This window comes from Ostrinia nubilalis, chromosome 30, assembly GCF_963855985.1.
Source record: "Ostrinia nubilalis chromosome 30, ilOstNubi1.1, whole genome shotgun sequence".
Taxonomy (NCBI): Eukaryota; Metazoa; Arthropoda; class Insecta; order Lepidoptera; family Crambidae; genus Ostrinia; species Ostrinia nubilalis.
This window is the reverse complement of record NC_087117.1, coordinates 5,173,771-5,190,747: the sequence shown is the minus strand read 5'-3', so window position 1 is coordinate 5,190,747 and position 16,977 is coordinate 5,173,771. Positions and strand designations below refer to the sequence as shown.

Sequence of the window (16,977 nt, the reverse complement as noted above, 5' to 3'; positions counted from 1 at the left end):
TCTTACGCTGTTAGGGTTGCTGTCTAGTGAAAAAATAATTAATCTACTTATTTGTAATGAGGTACGTATGTAGGTAAGTACGCATTCATTATGGAAAACCTTGGGGGAGGCCTTTGTCCAGCAGTGGACGTCATTTGGCTGAAACGAACGAACGCATTCTGAGCAGTAGTCATGGTAGGTTAGGTTTCTATACTATCCTAAGAATTATTGATTACCTACATGGCCAACATACCTTTCAGCATCTTTGAGAAGCGAAAAAAAAGATAAATCCGGTAGATTTATTTTCGAATTTAAACACCCGAACGCCGCACAATATTTCTTTCTCTTTATGTCCATTTTTAAATAATACTTCGATTATAGAATTAGGTACTACAACGCACGCCAGCGTCCTGACGGGCGCGCGCGTGACACTCGACTGATATAATACCCGCCGGCGGGGTGCTTCGCTGTAGGTAATTATCGGATGTACCGCGCGGAGTGAGCCAGGCCTGCTAGCAGTTGCAGTTTCGTTGCAGTTGCGTTTCACCGTCTGTTCTGGGCCTATGTCTCTCTTTCTCTCTTTATAAAGGTGTAAAAGAAACAGATATACTATCACGAATAATACTGCCACAGCAACAAAGTGAAACGTGCGCGCGCGCCTTTATTCTTACAGAAAAATGAAGTTTGGTGATTTTTTCCCGCCTTAGGCAATTTAATTTTTTTTTATTAATTTATAATTTAGTTATTTTGACATTCTATACAGCAATCATGTCAATTGTAAATTTAAATAGCATGTAATTTTAAACGCAACATTGAGGGTAGTTCAAAATTATCAAAATAGGGCCCGTGTTCTGAAACGACAGCACGAATCAATTCTCAAGAATTGATTCAAAATTAGTTCAAAGTGCGTATGTTCACGGGCCTAGTAATATTGTACGAAAGGAACATAAAGGTCGTAGCCACACATCAACTCGACAAGGGATCGTCACCGTATCGCTTCGCCTCGTCAAACAGGCGTCAGCCTAACAAGACGAGGCAATTACGTTGAGATTCCGATAAGTGTGCGTTGTAGTATGGAGTTTCATTTCAAAGAATATTGAACGGTTCGAGTTGATCCGGTGACGTTCCCTTTCTGAGTTAATAAGTGTGCTATGGCCTTAAGGCCGTCAAAGCAATAGTAATTCTCGTTTGGAGATATGGTGCAATATAGAATAAGTCTTCCCAACACTTTTTATTATACTAAACGATTGTATGAATTGTATCAACGAAAATAACATAGTGTAAAGTCCGGTCGCCGAGTACGTAGAATTTCGTCGAATGACCCCAAGCTACCCATCCTTATCGCTCGCGCGTAATCATATTGCTGTCGCACTAGCACACTCACTGCTGCCGCCCGTCGCACAGTCGCGACGTTGGGGTCATTGAACGAAATTCTACGTACTCGGCGACTGGACTTTAATCCCTTTTAATGTAGTAAGTTATTGTTGAAAGTCATATCTATAGTTACTTAAAATGTGATTGTATGTAAGAATAACTAGATAATACTTCCGTAGAATGATAAGTATGTAACCCCATTTATAGTCTGGTCCGTGAGCACGTAGAATTTTGTCCAATGACCCCAATCTATATCCTTATCGCTCGGGCGTATATTATGTTGCTATCGCGCTCGCACTCTCACTTCACTGCGGGTGCCAGTCGCATAGTCGCGACAGCAACATAATTACGCGCGAGCGATAAGGATGGGTAGCCAGGGGTCATTGGACAAAATTCTACGTGCTCACAGACCGGGCTTTAGAAAAAATATTTTTTTAAATCAACCGAGAGAAAAATATCTCAAAGAAATTAAGACTCGAAAGGACTCAGAGACAATCTTGGACTCATGTGATTAACGAGCCCTAGTGGTCATAGGCCCGATTCGACCAAACTTTTATCCGAGAATAACTCCCGGTATAACTGGCACATTGACAGTTTCAGTATGAAAAATAATAAATCAAAATGTCGAATAAGTAACTGACGATTTATTCTGAGACTAGCTGTGCCCGCGACTTCGTACGCGTGGATCCCGTTTTACCCTCTTTGGGGTGGAGTTTCGTAAAATCCTTTCTTAGCGGATGACGTCATAACATCTACCTGCATGCCAAATTTCAGCCCGATCCGTCCAGTGGTTTGGGCTGTGCGTTGATAGATCACTATGTCAGTCAGTCGGCCACCTTTGAGTTATGTATTTTATGTTTAGATTAATATTTACTCTTGTTTGGTCGAATCCACCCCTAGTCATGAAAGTAGATTCAAATCTCGAAATGAAGACTAAAAGACTCGAGTTTCTTACAACTCTACTACCGACCCTAATATCCGTAGTCCGACGCTGACATACGTATTTTTATTATTAGTTATTCTTACATAATAACAAGCATGTGATTAACAAAATAAGTGTACAGTTGTAAATTGCTAGTTTGAGATCCAATAACATAGATTTAATTCTGATATGCAGCATTTTTTAGTCTAGCTAGATCTAGGATTCATTTTGTTTTAAAGCCTGGTCCGTGAGCACGTAGAATTTTGTCCAATGACCCCAAGCTACCCATCCTTATTACTTATCACTCGCGCGTAATTATGTTGCTGTCGCGCACGCACACTCACTGCGGGCGCCCGTCGCACAGTCGCGACAGCAATATAATTACGCGCGAGCGATAAGGATGGGTAGCTTGGGGTCATTAGTCAAGCGTCTATTAGTTCGTGACACCCAAAGTGGACAAAAAGTTGACAACACAATCTTCATCATCATCATCTCAGCCATAGGACGTCCACTGCTGAACATAGGCCTCCCCCAATGCTTTCCATGTTGCCCGGTTGGTAGCGGCCTGCGTCCAGCGCCTTCCTGCTACCTTTATGATGTCGTAACACAACCTTATAAGAGTAGGCGCACACTGTTGATTTTTCGTCGGCCGATAGTTTAGTCGGGCAGTATGGGCATGTATGGGAGTGCGCACACTACGCCGATTCGATTTGGCCGATTCTTCATACAATTTAAAATCGGGCACAACTATCGGCCAACTAAAAATCAACGGTGTGCGCCTACTCTAACAAAGACGTGTTGCGAACTTTTTGGCTACTTTGGGTGTCACGTACTATTTGACGCTGACTGGACAATACAAAAGACTAGTTTTTTCCCTAAAAAAGGGCCTACAACTACATACATAAAGAATTCAGTGGCGTAGCGTGCCCTGTATCAAATTGTTCAAGGCCCTATCTAAAAAAAGATCATTGGAACTTTTCTAGGCATTTGCCTACTCTGTCTAATCCGAAAAAGTGCGGCCCTGGGGCCCCGTATCAATAAGCTGATACGGCGGTAGCTACGCCCCTGAAAGAATTCAAATTCATAGACAGAGGACAAAATAGGGATGCGCTGCGTTTTTGTAAACTTGCGTAAAAACAATAGTTATTATAATATTTAAATAAAATGACGCTCTTAATGTCAGCACTGCCAATCAAAAAAAGCCTTATTGCATTTTTAAGTATAGGACACTTCTGAAATGTTCACTGTTATAATAGGTTAATAAACTTGCACAAAATGTTACATGCGTCTGATTCTGGTAGAGCATAGGTCTTGTCGGATTCATCCACGAAGACACGCCCCACCAGTTTATGGTCGAGGGAAGCACGGGGTGCGGGGAGTTTGATCCGAGCAATCCGAGCGTCATTATTGTAGTGTGCGTGTGCACTCATGTGATTTAGCGTGTACCGATAACACTCAAACATTAGCGGAAGAATGGTGGGGCGCGTCTTCGTGGATGACACGATCTATACTCATTCCGTGAATGTCGTAAGCGACTAAGTTATCCTACCGTTATGTATGCTTAAAGACAATAGTACTTAGTCATTTAAATATTAAAAAGGTTGTTATCATAGTCTATGACCATTTTTAAACTTGATAGAAAAACGCTAGTATTGAATTTATAGACCTACTACAAAAGTTTATAAAAATATACTTAGTTGGATATTCATGACAAAATTTTCAATGTTCTTTGTATAGACTATAGAAGTTTTCTCTCTTTTAAGTTCTTCAGCTATCCAGTTTCTATTAATTTTAAAAATGCATATTGCATTTTTATTACTTTATTAAGATCAAATGTGTATCGATACCTTCAGGTTCAATTGTCGTATAAACCAAAACCCTACTTTTCAGGAGAGCCAAAAAACGTTTTTTTTTTTAGAAAAAAAATCGTAACTTTTTTATTTGAGAAGTTATAAAAAAATGACCAAGAGAAAACATTTTTCAATTCTTGCGATGAAAAAGTCTAGATATTTAAAAAATGGGCATCTTCAGTAGTTTTAAAGTTAGCTTGGAGTTACGTCCTTAAAAAAGGCACTCGGTGGTTTATACGACCCATTATATTGGACCTAAAAATAACTCTTTACGTCGTATTTGATTTTTTAGTAAACACGAGACTGAAATTGATGGCTTAAAGACCATTAGATGTAATTTTTTTGGTTTATATACCCATTGATAAAGTGATTTATTTAAATGTATTATTAAAACTATACATGTAAATAATGTATTGTTTACTATTTCCAGGCTTTTGTTGTTTAGAGAATTTGCACAAAGATATTTGACAGTGTAAAAACTATATTTGGTTGAGGTAGAAATAATAAATTTGCTTGCATACGAAAAATAACAAGTTTATTGTTTTTTTTTACAATTTTGCAGGAAAATTATGGCAAAACTAATAATTTTAAACAAAACTAATCACCATAAATTTTGAACAAAAAAATACAATTACAGCAAAACATTAAGACAGCTTTCCTGGTTATCTGCTGACGCATATTGAATTCGTTTGGTTATGATAAATTTTGCATAAAGAGAAGAGCCCCAGTATGCTCAGGAGAAGGATTTGTAATTTTTTGAGAATTTCTGTAAGGAATTTATATCTTTACAAGAAACCCAAATTTAAATTACAGCTAAAAGTAAAGCCAAATGCATAGATGACAAAATTTCAATTATTTGTCCGTCAGACAGATAATTAGAAAATATTAGACTCATATTTTTTATTTTCTTCCATAATTAAATAATAACAATGCTACATCGAGTTGAAATGGCGCGATACGTCACGCTTGAGTAGAATTTTTACTCAAAAGTGACGTCACGCGACATTTCAACTCAATATAACACTGTAATTATTCGATTATAGAAAAAAAATATGAGTCTAATATTTTCTAATTATCTGTCTGACGGACTAAAGAGAATTTCGATTTCATTACCTAGTCATCATCCCTAATAGTACTTGTAAAGTAATAAATTATTACAGAGCATATCAAAAGGGTATAAATAGCCTTCATGAGCACACTATGGCTTGTTTTCTTTGTTTAAAAGTCTTGAATTCATCACATTTAGTCGAGATCAATTCACGAATGTACTGGACTTGGAAAGCAACTTTATATACCTACCTATCTAGTTATTATCTTTAAAAGTAGAAACAATCATCTTTTTTTATCTTTATAATTAAGAAAAACTTACTTACTATCCATACATACATATGTGATGCAATAAATAAATGAATATGAATATGAAACAGATAATTACCATATTGAATACGTGGACTTACGACGTTGGATCCAAATATCTGGCCATATGTCTTTGGGCGTAAAAACCATTTTCAATTACGAGAGAGTTTTACATCCTGGCTTAAAAAAATGTATGGTTGATACATCTTAGCAAAAATACCAAAAACAAGCGTTCGGTTTTTACATCGTTTATAAGGTATTTATTTATCTTTTAGGCTATAGTTTTTTGGGGCGTATAAACATTTTTTTAGCGAATTTCAATATATCGAATATACAGCTCGATAGAGAAAAAAATTCTGATTAAAATGGTATATATAACTCAATTTGGCCAAAATGGTTTATACGACAATTGAACCTGAAGGTGTCGGTATGATAATTTAATCGATATTTAAAAAAGTAATCATTTATCACTGGTCCTTCGAGCCGGATTTTTAAGTTAACTGTTATTTATTATCTTTTCTTGGACTTACGGAAATGTGTAAAGACCAATTTTAGCGTAATATGTAGTATAATAGTTATAAGTTACAATACTGTATAATAGGTTTTTTTTTACCATACGCAACAGCTCCCTAGACAAGTAAACATCCGTTACAGTTGTAACTCCGAAATCGATTCGCCCCGGCGTTGTTTTTGTATGATTTCTTAGCTCCTTGAGGCTATTTATATTATTTATGAAGGCGCTGGATGCAGGCCGCTACCAACCGGCTTTTATGGAAATCACTGGGGAGGCCCTTTGTTCAGCAGTGGACATCCTATGGCTGAAATGATGAAGCTATTTCGAAATTAAAACTGTAACGGTAGCTAAGTTTTTTTGTCTGAGTTTTTTTTGTCATTTATTGTATTGTGTATTAAATACAAATAATAATTTATTTTTATATTTTAAAAAATGATTTGTGTGTGTATTTAAGATTTTATTTTATTATGTTCAACTGGTTTGGATTCTGTACATAATGTAAAAATGATTTGTTAATAAAACAGTATGTATAAAACTTTTCTTTTTTATTTTAAATAGACATTTTATTAAAGTTACTTATAATAAGACTAACCCCCTTACTAATAAAACTTACACGCTCGTTGAACAGTGTTTTAAAGTGACGTTGAGTATGGAAATGTCATTTTAAAACAGTGTTCAACAACTGTGTAACTTTTTATTAGTAAGGGGGTAAATAATTATTGACATGTTACTTGAAACCATTTTTATGTCTGTGTTTCACATATTTGGACTTATTTATGACTCTCTTCAATATATTTTGCAGTATTTCGACTTTTTCCGTCAAGTATCGGTTGCTTTGTATGAGCCTGTGTATTTTTAGACGTTTCTCTCTCAGTTGTATGCGGAGATTGTGGTTGTTTGAAGTCGTCTCCTGAAATAAAATGGACTTTTTAAAGACAAGTATTTGACTGCAATCGCACCTGATGTTATGAGAGATGCAGTCTACGATAACTAAAATAAAAGTTTGTAAAAGTTGGTTTTAACTCCTACCAGGGTAAAAAAGGTAGGAAGTATAAATAAAGTATAAAATATACAAAAATTATAGTTGTCAGTAAGAATGATATTATTTAATTTAAGCAAATTAAGTAATAAGCGAATTTCATCTGCTTTTTAAAGCGAGCAAGCAAAGGATTTTTTCTGTTCAACCTAAAGGATAATTAGCAGAGAATGCTTGATGGCATTAAGTTTGCCATTATAAAAAAAAACTTTATAAATCATCTTAGAAGCGAATAAATATTTCTGATATCAATTTGTTATTGAAGAATAAATAAATAATTGCCCATAAAACAGTCACACACCTTTACCTTGTCATCAGATTCCTTCTCCTGCGACCCATTATCCACCTGTCCGTTCTCAGGTTCGGATCCCGCTGGTGACTGCGGTTTTTGATCCAACTGGTCAGACGATGAATAATCATCACTCCCTTCATCATTATGTTCGTTCATGTGCTGGAATAAAGAGTGCAATTAATTTGTGACTAATATATTTCATATTGTTGTTTATGGAATTCCACAGGGTGGACCGACGACCTCATATAGGTAGCGGGAAGGCGCTGGATGCAGGCCGCCACCAACCGGCCATTGTGGAAATCATTGCGGGAGGCCTATGTTCAGCAGTGGACGTCCTGTGGCTGAAATGATGATGATGATGTCAATCACGAGTCATTCATGCTCAGTAGGCCTAGGATGCGCGCCGCGATAAGCTTTTATCGCGCCATTTTATCGATTTCACGCGATTAGACTATAATTATTATTGTCGTCTAAAATCTAAATATAAAAACTGACTGACTGACATAGTGATCTATCAACGCACAGGCCCGCACAGCCCAAACCACTGGATGGATCGGGCTGAAATTTGGCATGCAGGTAGATATTATGACGTAGGCATCTGCTGAGAAAGGATTTTACGAAACTCCTCCCCTAAGGAGGTAAAACGGGATCTACGCGTGCGAAGTTGCGGGCGGCCGCTAATGGTTGATAAGATATAACTCACTGCCGGATAAATTGTAGGGATGGCTTTAGCCACCAAAAACCGCCGGTTGGTCCCGCATTGGAACTGAGCGGGTTCAAAATGTTCCGAACAGATGGTACTGGTCCGGAACGGCTGCCAGCTCGGCCCTCTGTTGCAAAACTCTTGCCACTTTCGTCTCATCCCAGGAACTCTGGGGAATCTGGAAATGGAAATAGAAAAAACTTTGTTGACACAGTATTCATTACTTTTATTTCTACAAATGGACTGAGTGTACTTACAAATGGTAAGAAATACCGTCGTTTTTTAAATTCCTTTTGTTCGAACGATTTCTGCATTTCGATACCGAACAGTTTACCATTTTAATTAAAATTTAAAAACCCGTAACCCAACACAACACAAAAGTTTGCGCCAATGACAGCTGTCAGCTGACCAGTTGTCACTTTACAATACTAGTGAGGTACCGTTCCTGGCTAAGTCGAAAACTGAGATTCTGGTATTTAGTCATAATCACAGTTTATAAAATAGATTTAAAATATCTTAATACGAGAACTACGATATATCTTTGATAAGCACAAAGCACAACAAAGCGGTCTTTCACAACGCTACCGCGCCGTTTCAAAAACGTTAACGTTAACTTTTCCACCAAATTAATAACCTCAATGCAACCTCTTATCAAAATTAAAATAATGGTTGCCTAGCAACGTAATTGTTTAGTCGATGTCTTCCTGACGAATGTCGTCAAGTTTATTATATAATTTTTAGTTACTTGTGGCCAAAATGAGCGGAGAGACGTTGTATGAGAGACCTAGAAGGCACGTTGCGCCCAAAATGAGGGTACATGATTATTTATACGGTAAGAAAAGTGTTCAAACTTCATATAGTAGTTACTGCCTACTTCATTTATGAGGGTAGCATCACTAACAGTCTACCACAGTCTCCAAAGTACAAGGATTTGGGACCATTTAGTGCCGTCGTCTGTTTTATGTACATTTTCCCGCCAAGAACATTATTTATTCTGTATTTATCAAATTTTATCAGATTCGGCGTTCATAGTATCAGGAGCGCGGGACTACGCGAGGACCGCTTTCAAGGCAGCTATGGCGTCCGCTCAAGTTGTAAGTACTTATACATTTTCTGTTCTTGCAATCTTCTACTATCATGTACGAAGCGACAGATCTGAGCTCCGTTGGCGAGTTGTGTATAATCGCTTCTATAATACAAAGACGTGATGCACAATGCCTGTATTGTAATAATTCAACTTATATTTCAGATAATCCAACCGGTTTACAAAACCATGTTCTCGGAGATGAAAAGAGCGCCCCGCATGCACGTTGGTGAGTACTTAATAATAGACAAAGCTTCTTTATTAGCACGCATTTAATAAAAGTCTCGCTTTGATTGTCAAAAAACACTCTCCCATGCTGCTCCCATACCCCAGGCACTGACTCAGATATCTACTTATAGGCTAAGAACATGCATACAAAGTTACTTGCTGTGCTAGTTTTAGGATTTTTTTTTCTGACTGACTAATGCTGATAGCGGTTAAAGAGCGGTTTTCTCAGCTTCACCGGGCAATATGTGAGCGCAGGTGGCTCTCAACCTCAACTAGTTTTAGGAAGATATCTTTTCCAGTCATCATCATCATCATGTCAGCCATCGGACGTCCACTGCTGAACATAGGCCTCCCCCAATACTTTCCATGTTGCTCGGTTGGTAGCGGCCTGCGTCCAGCGCCTTCCTGCTACCTTAATGATGTTAATGATGGGCCAACTCGTAAAAAATAAAACTCGATTTAACCCGAGTTAAAATCCACATAACTCGGGTTGAACTCGAGTTACGTAACTCGAGTTAACTGGGTGGACAAGTGAATGTTTTTTATTTATTTTTACCAGTTTAATCCCTTAGCTTCGCATTAATACTTAGTTAAAAAAATTAGACCTGAATTTTCCACTATCTGAATGGCTACAAATCTTTTACTATCAAATTAATTAAAGCGTTAATACCAGAAATTTAGCGTTATTTTTTTTGGCACAGTGACGGGTTTGAGTGTGCCTTAACCTTTTTTGAGGAGGCTCAACATCCAATGTGGTTGTCAATACAAGTAACTGCGATGAATCAGTCGAAGTACTCATATTAGGTACTTTCATTGTTGATAATGAACTCTGACTTTCCTCGATGGCAACATTAGGATGCTTTTTTTAATGTGGTTTAATAATGTGGTCGTATTTCCACTATATTTGAATGAATCTGAACACTGTTTACACTCAACGCGTCCACTCTCCGGCGATTCGAATACGTCCCAAACTAAAGATTTTCTTTTAGGACCCGGGGTTTTTCAAAAACAGAACATAAAACACAAAAATCTACAACAATAACCGGCAGTTTCTGTCGGTTCCATACAGTTTACGAACTCGAGTCAGAGAGAATTCAACTCGAGTGGGCTCGAGTTACGCCCAACTCGAGTTAACTCGAGTTAGGTACTCGAGTTGACCATCACTAAATGATGTCGTCGGTCCACCTTGTGGCTGCGTTTTCCAGTACGCGGCCTCCACTCCAGAACCTTGCTGCCCCATCGGCCGTCAGTTCTGCGTACTATGTGCCCTGCACATTAACATCTTTTCCAGTGTACCACGCCAACTGCCGGCTGCCAGACCACATGGACCGCTCGTATAGCGGGTATCTCCAGCGGGTGCAGGACTCGAAGAACGTTCCCGCGCCGCAGCTGCAGGGAAGGGACCGGTTCATGTTCACTGCCATGTGAGTTTTCAAGCAGAAGGGCTTTTTTTCTTGGCTTTTGCGGTTTGCTATAAGCAGAATGTCTGTTGGTGCGGGTACACTATGCGCCTCGGTATTACTACTAGATACTTGTCGAAGATAACCCTAAGTCTAGTCGCGTGTTTCCACTCTTGGACAACTTGGCAAGTAACTCAGTAGCTGGTAGCGCGGAGTTCGCCAAGTTGACTTGGGAGCACTTGCTGACAGTGGGTTGGGGACGAAGAAGCTTGCCGAGTTCTTATCAAGTATGTGTTCACATTGATGCGGCTTAGCTAATTTCCCGCATAGTGTACCTGCACCATGTAGATTAGCTTAGCATTATTGCTAGTGTTGTCGCATAATCATAATAATTATCAAATCAAATAGTACCCGCTCCGTGCACCCACAGCTACCAGCGCGCGTCCCTTCAAAAAAAAAAACCCACGCGAGTTTTAGCGGGTCATAACTTCAGCCATAGGACGTCCACCGCTGAACATAGGCCTCCCCCAATGATTTCCACAATAGCGCGTTGGTAGCGACCTGCATCCAGCGCCTTCCTGCTACCTTTAAGGTAGCCTTTCGAACTAAGCGTCACAGACGCAGCGTCTTTAGCTTTGGTCTAAAAGGTATCCTTTCGAAGCGAGTTGTGACGCGTTGGACTTGGTGGCACATGACCAAAGATGCTGCGTCTGTGACGCTTAGTTTCAAAGGCTACCTTTATGAGGTCGTCGGTCCACCTTATGGGTACACCCTACGCTGTTTTAATACCTTAAATAAAATGATCTGATGATGGTTCTTCACAATCATTCCAGTCCAAAGAAGCTGCTGCCAGTCCACAGCACGACGCCCGACTTCCACCCGCCGAGCCCTCGCAACGCGTCCGTCATGCCCACCAAGCCCCGAAACAGGGGCACGCAGAGCTTGTTCCGGTTTGTTATATTTTTACCCGACTGCGCCAGAAGTAGGGTTATGTTTTTTATTTATTCTTATACCCCCTTAATAAAAAGCTACACCTAGGATGAACACTGAATTATAATGACAATTTAAGCCAGAGTTCAACTAGGGTGTAACTTTTATTAATAAGGGGGATTTAAAAGAATTACAATCGTATACTTTATTGGACGCCATGTTCTAGACTTATAGTCTTGCCATAGATCTTGTCTTGCTTACTTTTAAAGTTACAAATCATAATAATCTATTTGCGCATATATCCGTTCCGTTTCAATCCGTTCTTTTCTTTTCCATCCCTTTCTATTCCATTTCCATCCCATCCCTTACCATTCCATTCTAACCCATTTCAGTCCGTTTTGTTCTATTTTGTTCCAAAGGTCGACACGGCCGCCGGTCCTGCATTGCCTGCTTCCAGGTGCTTCCCGCGATCTTCACGAGATCGTCGGTCCACCTAGATTAGTCTGTCCACAGTCGTTATCCGGACCGTAGGCGCTACTCGAGAACCTTTCTGCCTTAACGGCCATCGCTATGATCTATTAATTTCTCTTATTCACCAGAGAGTCATCGGCGCAGACCATACCTTGGCAACCCGACGGGAAGCCGGCTGAGACGTGCGAGAACACCCCCGAAGTGCTGTATTTGGATAAGCTGGAATGGGGTGTGATCATCGTAAAAAATAAACTAATATTCATTCAATAAGAGAAGAGAGGAGAAAGAGAGAGGGTCAAGAGAGGGAGGGGAGAGAGATATGAAAGAGAGGGGGAGACGAATAAGAGGGATAGAGATAGAAAACGGGAGAGGAGAGAAAGAAAGGGTGAGGTATAGGGGAAAAGTGGAGGAAAAGAGAGGGGGAGATAGGTAAATAGAGTGGAGAGAGAGAGAGAGAGAGAGAGAGAAAAGGGAGAGATGAAGGGAGGGGAAAGTTATAAGAGAGAGAGAGTATTTTTGGAGTGTTTGTTAAAATAAAGGATATCTCCTTTTTAGGACCAGGCAGCCCCTACCGAATTGGCGATCTACCGGCAGATTTTCACACCACGGAAATTATTAACAAGTAAGTCTCAAAATTAAGGTTTTTTTCAAATTAACTAGACGTTTTAACAGGATGTCAGTCATGCGTTTGCGAGATCGCACACAAGTACTAGAGATGTCCCAAATTGTATGGAGGCTGGGCCCTTTTGGCCTAGAGACCTAAGCCTAGGCGCAGACCACCGATTTTTTGCCGGCCACATTACACCGATTTGGTATCGGCCAATTCTTTATACAAATTAAAATCGGGCACAACTATCGGCCAACTAATAGTTGATGGGCTGTGCCTAGGTTAAAATTTTCTACTTACAACTCTTTGTAACATATTTGGGACAACTCCTTTTCACAGCTGAACTCTTTTTCAAAACTTTCCAATAGGATGCGTCACGCCCGCGCGTGGATGGAGTTAGTAGAAAAGGCCCAGTTCCCGCGCTGGATGAAGAAACGGAACGCCATCATAACTGACGTGGAGACCAAGGACTGGATCTTCAGGGAGGCGGAGATCGATGAGCTGCAGGTCAGTGTGACACCACTGAAGGTGCGATAAAACTGCCCCCCATTAAGTGGGGGCGTGTTGGGTCCCGCCGTGTAGGGCGGGACGTCCGCGGAAGGCGTCCTGGTCGTTTCTAGTACCCAAGGCGCCGACCACTATGCGGCAGAGGGAACACCCCAGGTTTTTAGTGGGTTCGAGCCCCACATAACCTACCGTCCCCCGGCGGTAGGCCATTTTACTGGATTAAAAAAAAAAGGTGCGACAAAACTACTTAAATATTGTTATTTTCTCTTTCGTTCACTTTATGTCCCGACAGCAACACATTGCCCCTAAGATCACCTGAAGACCAGCGTGCCGTGGTAAACTTTAGCACGAGTTTACGATAAGTACCTAATGCTGATTTAAGGACCTTTTTAGAATACTTTTTTATATTTATCGAGTTTTTACTCTTTAGTCCTGTTTTCTATCCTTCACTCGAAAATGGACAAAATCACCTTCACCATTTGATTCCACGCAAACTCAGATTCTCCACTTACAGCTTTTTTTTATAGTTCAGCATCTTCATCTACTGAATTGGGTCTCCAGGGGTCGGCCTTTCTGGCACCAGAAAACTATAGGTCCCTCTGAAGCCCGGTCTGTGAGCACGTAGAATTTAATTATGTTGCTGTCGCGCGCGTACGCTCACTGCGGCCGCCCGTCGCACAGTCGCGACAGCAATATAATTACGCGCGAGGGATAAGGATGGGTAGCTTGAGGTCATTGGACAAAATTCTACGTGCTCGCAGACCAGACTATAGAGCTCACCCACGCACTTGATTCGCTTTAAGGATAGGATTTTTGTGGATGAGAAAAAGGTCAAGGAGAAGCACAAAAGGCCGGCCGGCCGATGGGGCAACAAGGTTCTGGAGTGGAGGCCACGTACCGGAAAACGCAGCGTGGGACATCCACCCACAAGTTGGACCGACGACCTGATAAAGGTAGCAGGAAGGCTGGATGCAGGCCGCTACCAACCGTGCGATGTGGAAGTCATTGGGGCAGGCCTATGTTCAGCAGTTGACGTCCTGTGGCTGAAATGATGATAAAACACAAAAGATCCTGGGTCGACGTGTACTGCGCTCTTGCGGGACCCATAAAAAAGATAAATCATTTACCATTATTGTTCCAGGACATCAGGCTGACCCTCCTGCACAGAATGCAAGCGCAGCAGCGGCAGAAAGCCACCAACAGGACCAGCACGAAGCTGGCCAAGCTATGGGCTTGCAAGAAACAGGAGATGGAACGGAAGGTGGACCACATTAGAAGGAGCAGGGACAGAGGTACAAATTGGCTTCATGTAGCTTGTACATTTTTAAAAATTTATAAGGAACAGGTTACGTTACAGCAAGTTACATACCTGCGGAATAGTCAAGAAATTCTTTTTTCTTAATGGCTTTTGTGTGATTTGCAAATAAGTATTCACACACGGAAAAGGTCTGTGCCTGGCGTCTGCATTTGACCACCTGCTTCAGACGCAGAGGTCCCGGGTTCGATTCCCAGTGGGTGCAGGTTTTTTTGTTCGGTTCACCATCTTGTGTAAGTCTGTCGCCATAACAACAATGTTAACAGCATAGTTGTGTTCCGGCAGTTAGAGGTAAGAAAGCCAGTTCCTCCGTGGTTGAGGATTCCGGGTAAAGCTCGTTTCCACCTTCGGCCTGATCGTCACTTACCATCAGGTGAGATACAGGCCAAGAGCTTCCTCGTTGTGGATAAAAAAAACCCTAACCAAAAATTAGGTTGCCAGTGTCAAGTAGATATAGTCTGGTCGCTGAGCACGTAGAATTTTGTCCAATGACCCCAAGCTACCCATCCTTAGCGATAAGTTATCGCTCGCGCGTAATTATATTGCTGTCGCGACTGTGCGACGGGCGGCCGCAGTGAGTGTGCGAGCGCGACAGCAACATAATTACGCGCGAGCGATAAGGATGGGTAGCTTGGGGTCATTGGGCAAAATTCTACGTGCTCAGAGACCGGGCTTTAGATATACCTACCCTGACAATAATACTTGGAACATATTCTGGTTTCCAGAACTCCGCAAACTGACAGCCCTTCACACCGGTGGCGGACGCCCAGGCCTGGTCCAGCGGATGAGGGCCTCCCGAGGGTCAGGCTCCATGACCCTCGCGGCGCACGACCCCACGTCTGACCTGCACGCGCCGCTAGCCCGGCATGGGTATCAGGCGCGCAGGAGGCACGCTGATATTGACTACGATCCGACTCTATTGTGTACGTAAGCTATTTACTCAATCATCATCATCATTTTAGCTACAGGACATACAAGAGACCTCAGATTTCCAGAATGGTGGCGGCCTGCATCCAAGGATTGGAAAACTGAAGAGGCAATGGGTGGGTATTTCTTCGGAGGCAGAATTTTCGATGTCTTTGGGTATAGTTCTGTAACCAACTAACAAAATGGCATGCAATATTTTTTTTCGTATAGCTTAGCTATAGCCCTATCTGGCGCAAATTACATTTTTGACATAATTGCTGTCTTTATACAACATAAAAATATTTGAAGTATGATTCTCTGATTCATATGGTGTGTCCGTTAGCCATTTTCCGGAACAAAATAGTTGATGTAGCATTTTCCTTTTGATATATCAATATAAATTAAAATTATTTCGAAAGCTAATGAGTTGTCCTTCTACAAAAAAAATGTGTCATAATTTTAATTAAGTTAGTTTGTTCGCAAAAAAATAAATAAGCAGTGTCCGGCATAAAATACTGATTCATATGGCGTGAGCTGTTCTTGACCATAACTGGTCAGGTTTTAATCATGAGAGTCTGGTTTCTGGCGTGGAGGCAAGCCCATCTTGCAACGGATGAGCTAGAAGGCAGACGTGGAGCTGGTTGGCTTAGAACCCGGCGTGACGAAGGCAAATACTTGATTCATCTGTGCTTGGTTCAGGTGGCATGCTGATTACAATGCCTACTTTATAAAATTACATTATTGCATTTAAAATCTAATCTGTCTTTCTTGTGATGCTTTTGGGTTATATATTCATGTAGAAAAATGACAACATTGTAGTCTGTATGTATGACGAGTTTTTCTCGATTTTAGGCAAAAAACTGATTTATCTGTGCGTGATTCATATGGTCAGGGCCCTATATGAATCATAAAATTAATTAGTTTTTGGTCTTTCGAGCACCAAAGAAGGGTTTTTTAACTAAGAATGACATCCCAGACTGCATCTCACTTAAGACCAGGTGCGATTGCGGTCTTTTTATGAATAAAAAAACATTATCATTTTTATGTTAAGAATAATTTGTGGTTAAACAGTAAATAAGTAGTATATCCGTTAAGCTACCAAACATAGCACAAGCATATTTGTTGCTTATTTTGTACGTGTGCAACGACTTATTTATTTTCATTATTATTTCAGCTACACTTATGGCGTCCATAGCACATAATAATATACTGCTGAGCATAGGCCTCCAATGATTTCGAGATTAACTGATTGCCATTGCCACAACCTCTATAAGCTCATCTCACCTTCTTCACCTTGTAGGTGGACGTCTTAACAACAATAGGTTGGATAAGTGATACAGCTTGGTAGTGTCATCTAAAATACCTTAGTGCCATAAAATGAAAGTCTACATCCAGTGTGTGTTTATCAGTGATGACAAATTGTACTGAAAAGCAGCCTCTCACTGTAGGCTTACGAACCACAAAGTTGCATAGTGTACTATGGAGTGGACTATGCTTGTTTTT

At 40.6% G+C, this 16,977-nt stretch overlaps 2 protein-coding genes across 3 annotated transcripts in view; one reads left to right on the top strand and one right to left on the bottom strand.

The window, feature by feature from the left end:
* Positions 1-5,914: 5,914 nt before the first annotated feature.
* LOC135086150 (THAP domain-containing protein 1-like) lies at positions 5,915-8,413 on the bottom strand. Of its 2 annotated transcripts, none has more exons than XM_063980954.1 (4): positions 8,284-8,413; positions 8,027-8,204; positions 7,333-7,482; positions 5,915-6,905 (listed from the first exon to the last, which is right to left on the bottom strand). In XM_063980954.1, the coding sequence occupies exons 1-4, from the start codon at positions 8,361-8,363 to the stop codon at positions 6,723-6,725; spliced, it is 591 nt and encodes a 196-aa protein (XP_063837024.1). In that variant the 5' UTR covers positions 8,364-8,413; the 3' UTR covers positions 5,915-6,722. The 2 variants fall into 2 exon arrangements, with proteins under 2 accessions (XP_063837024.1, XP_063837025.1); XM_063980955.1 differs by having other exon boundaries at positions 7,339-7,482.
* A 323-nt stretch (positions 8,414-8,736) lies between these two features.
* LOC135085935 (cilia- and flagella-associated protein 91-like) overlaps positions 8,737-16,977 on the top strand; it is a 33,411-nt gene continuing 25,170 nt past the window's right edge. Inside the window, exons 1-10 of the mRNA XM_063980719.1 lie at positions 8,737-8,858; positions 9,044-9,120; positions 9,276-9,339; positions 10,630-10,762; positions 11,572-11,688; positions 12,268-12,368; positions 12,695-12,761; positions 13,115-13,253; positions 14,395-14,545; positions 15,294-15,491. Coding sequence (XP_063836789.1) covers positions 8,783-8,858; positions 9,044-9,120; positions 9,276-9,339; positions 10,630-10,762; positions 11,572-11,688; positions 12,268-12,368; positions 12,695-12,761; positions 13,115-13,253; positions 14,395-14,545; positions 15,294-15,491 — 1,123 coding nt within the window. The 5' untranslated portion in view covers positions 8,737-8,782. The remainder of the gene's footprint in view (positions 8,859-9,043; positions 9,121-9,275; positions 9,340-10,629; positions 10,763-11,571; positions 11,689-12,267; positions 12,369-12,694; positions 12,762-13,114; positions 13,254-14,394; positions 14,546-15,293; positions 15,492-16,977) is intronic.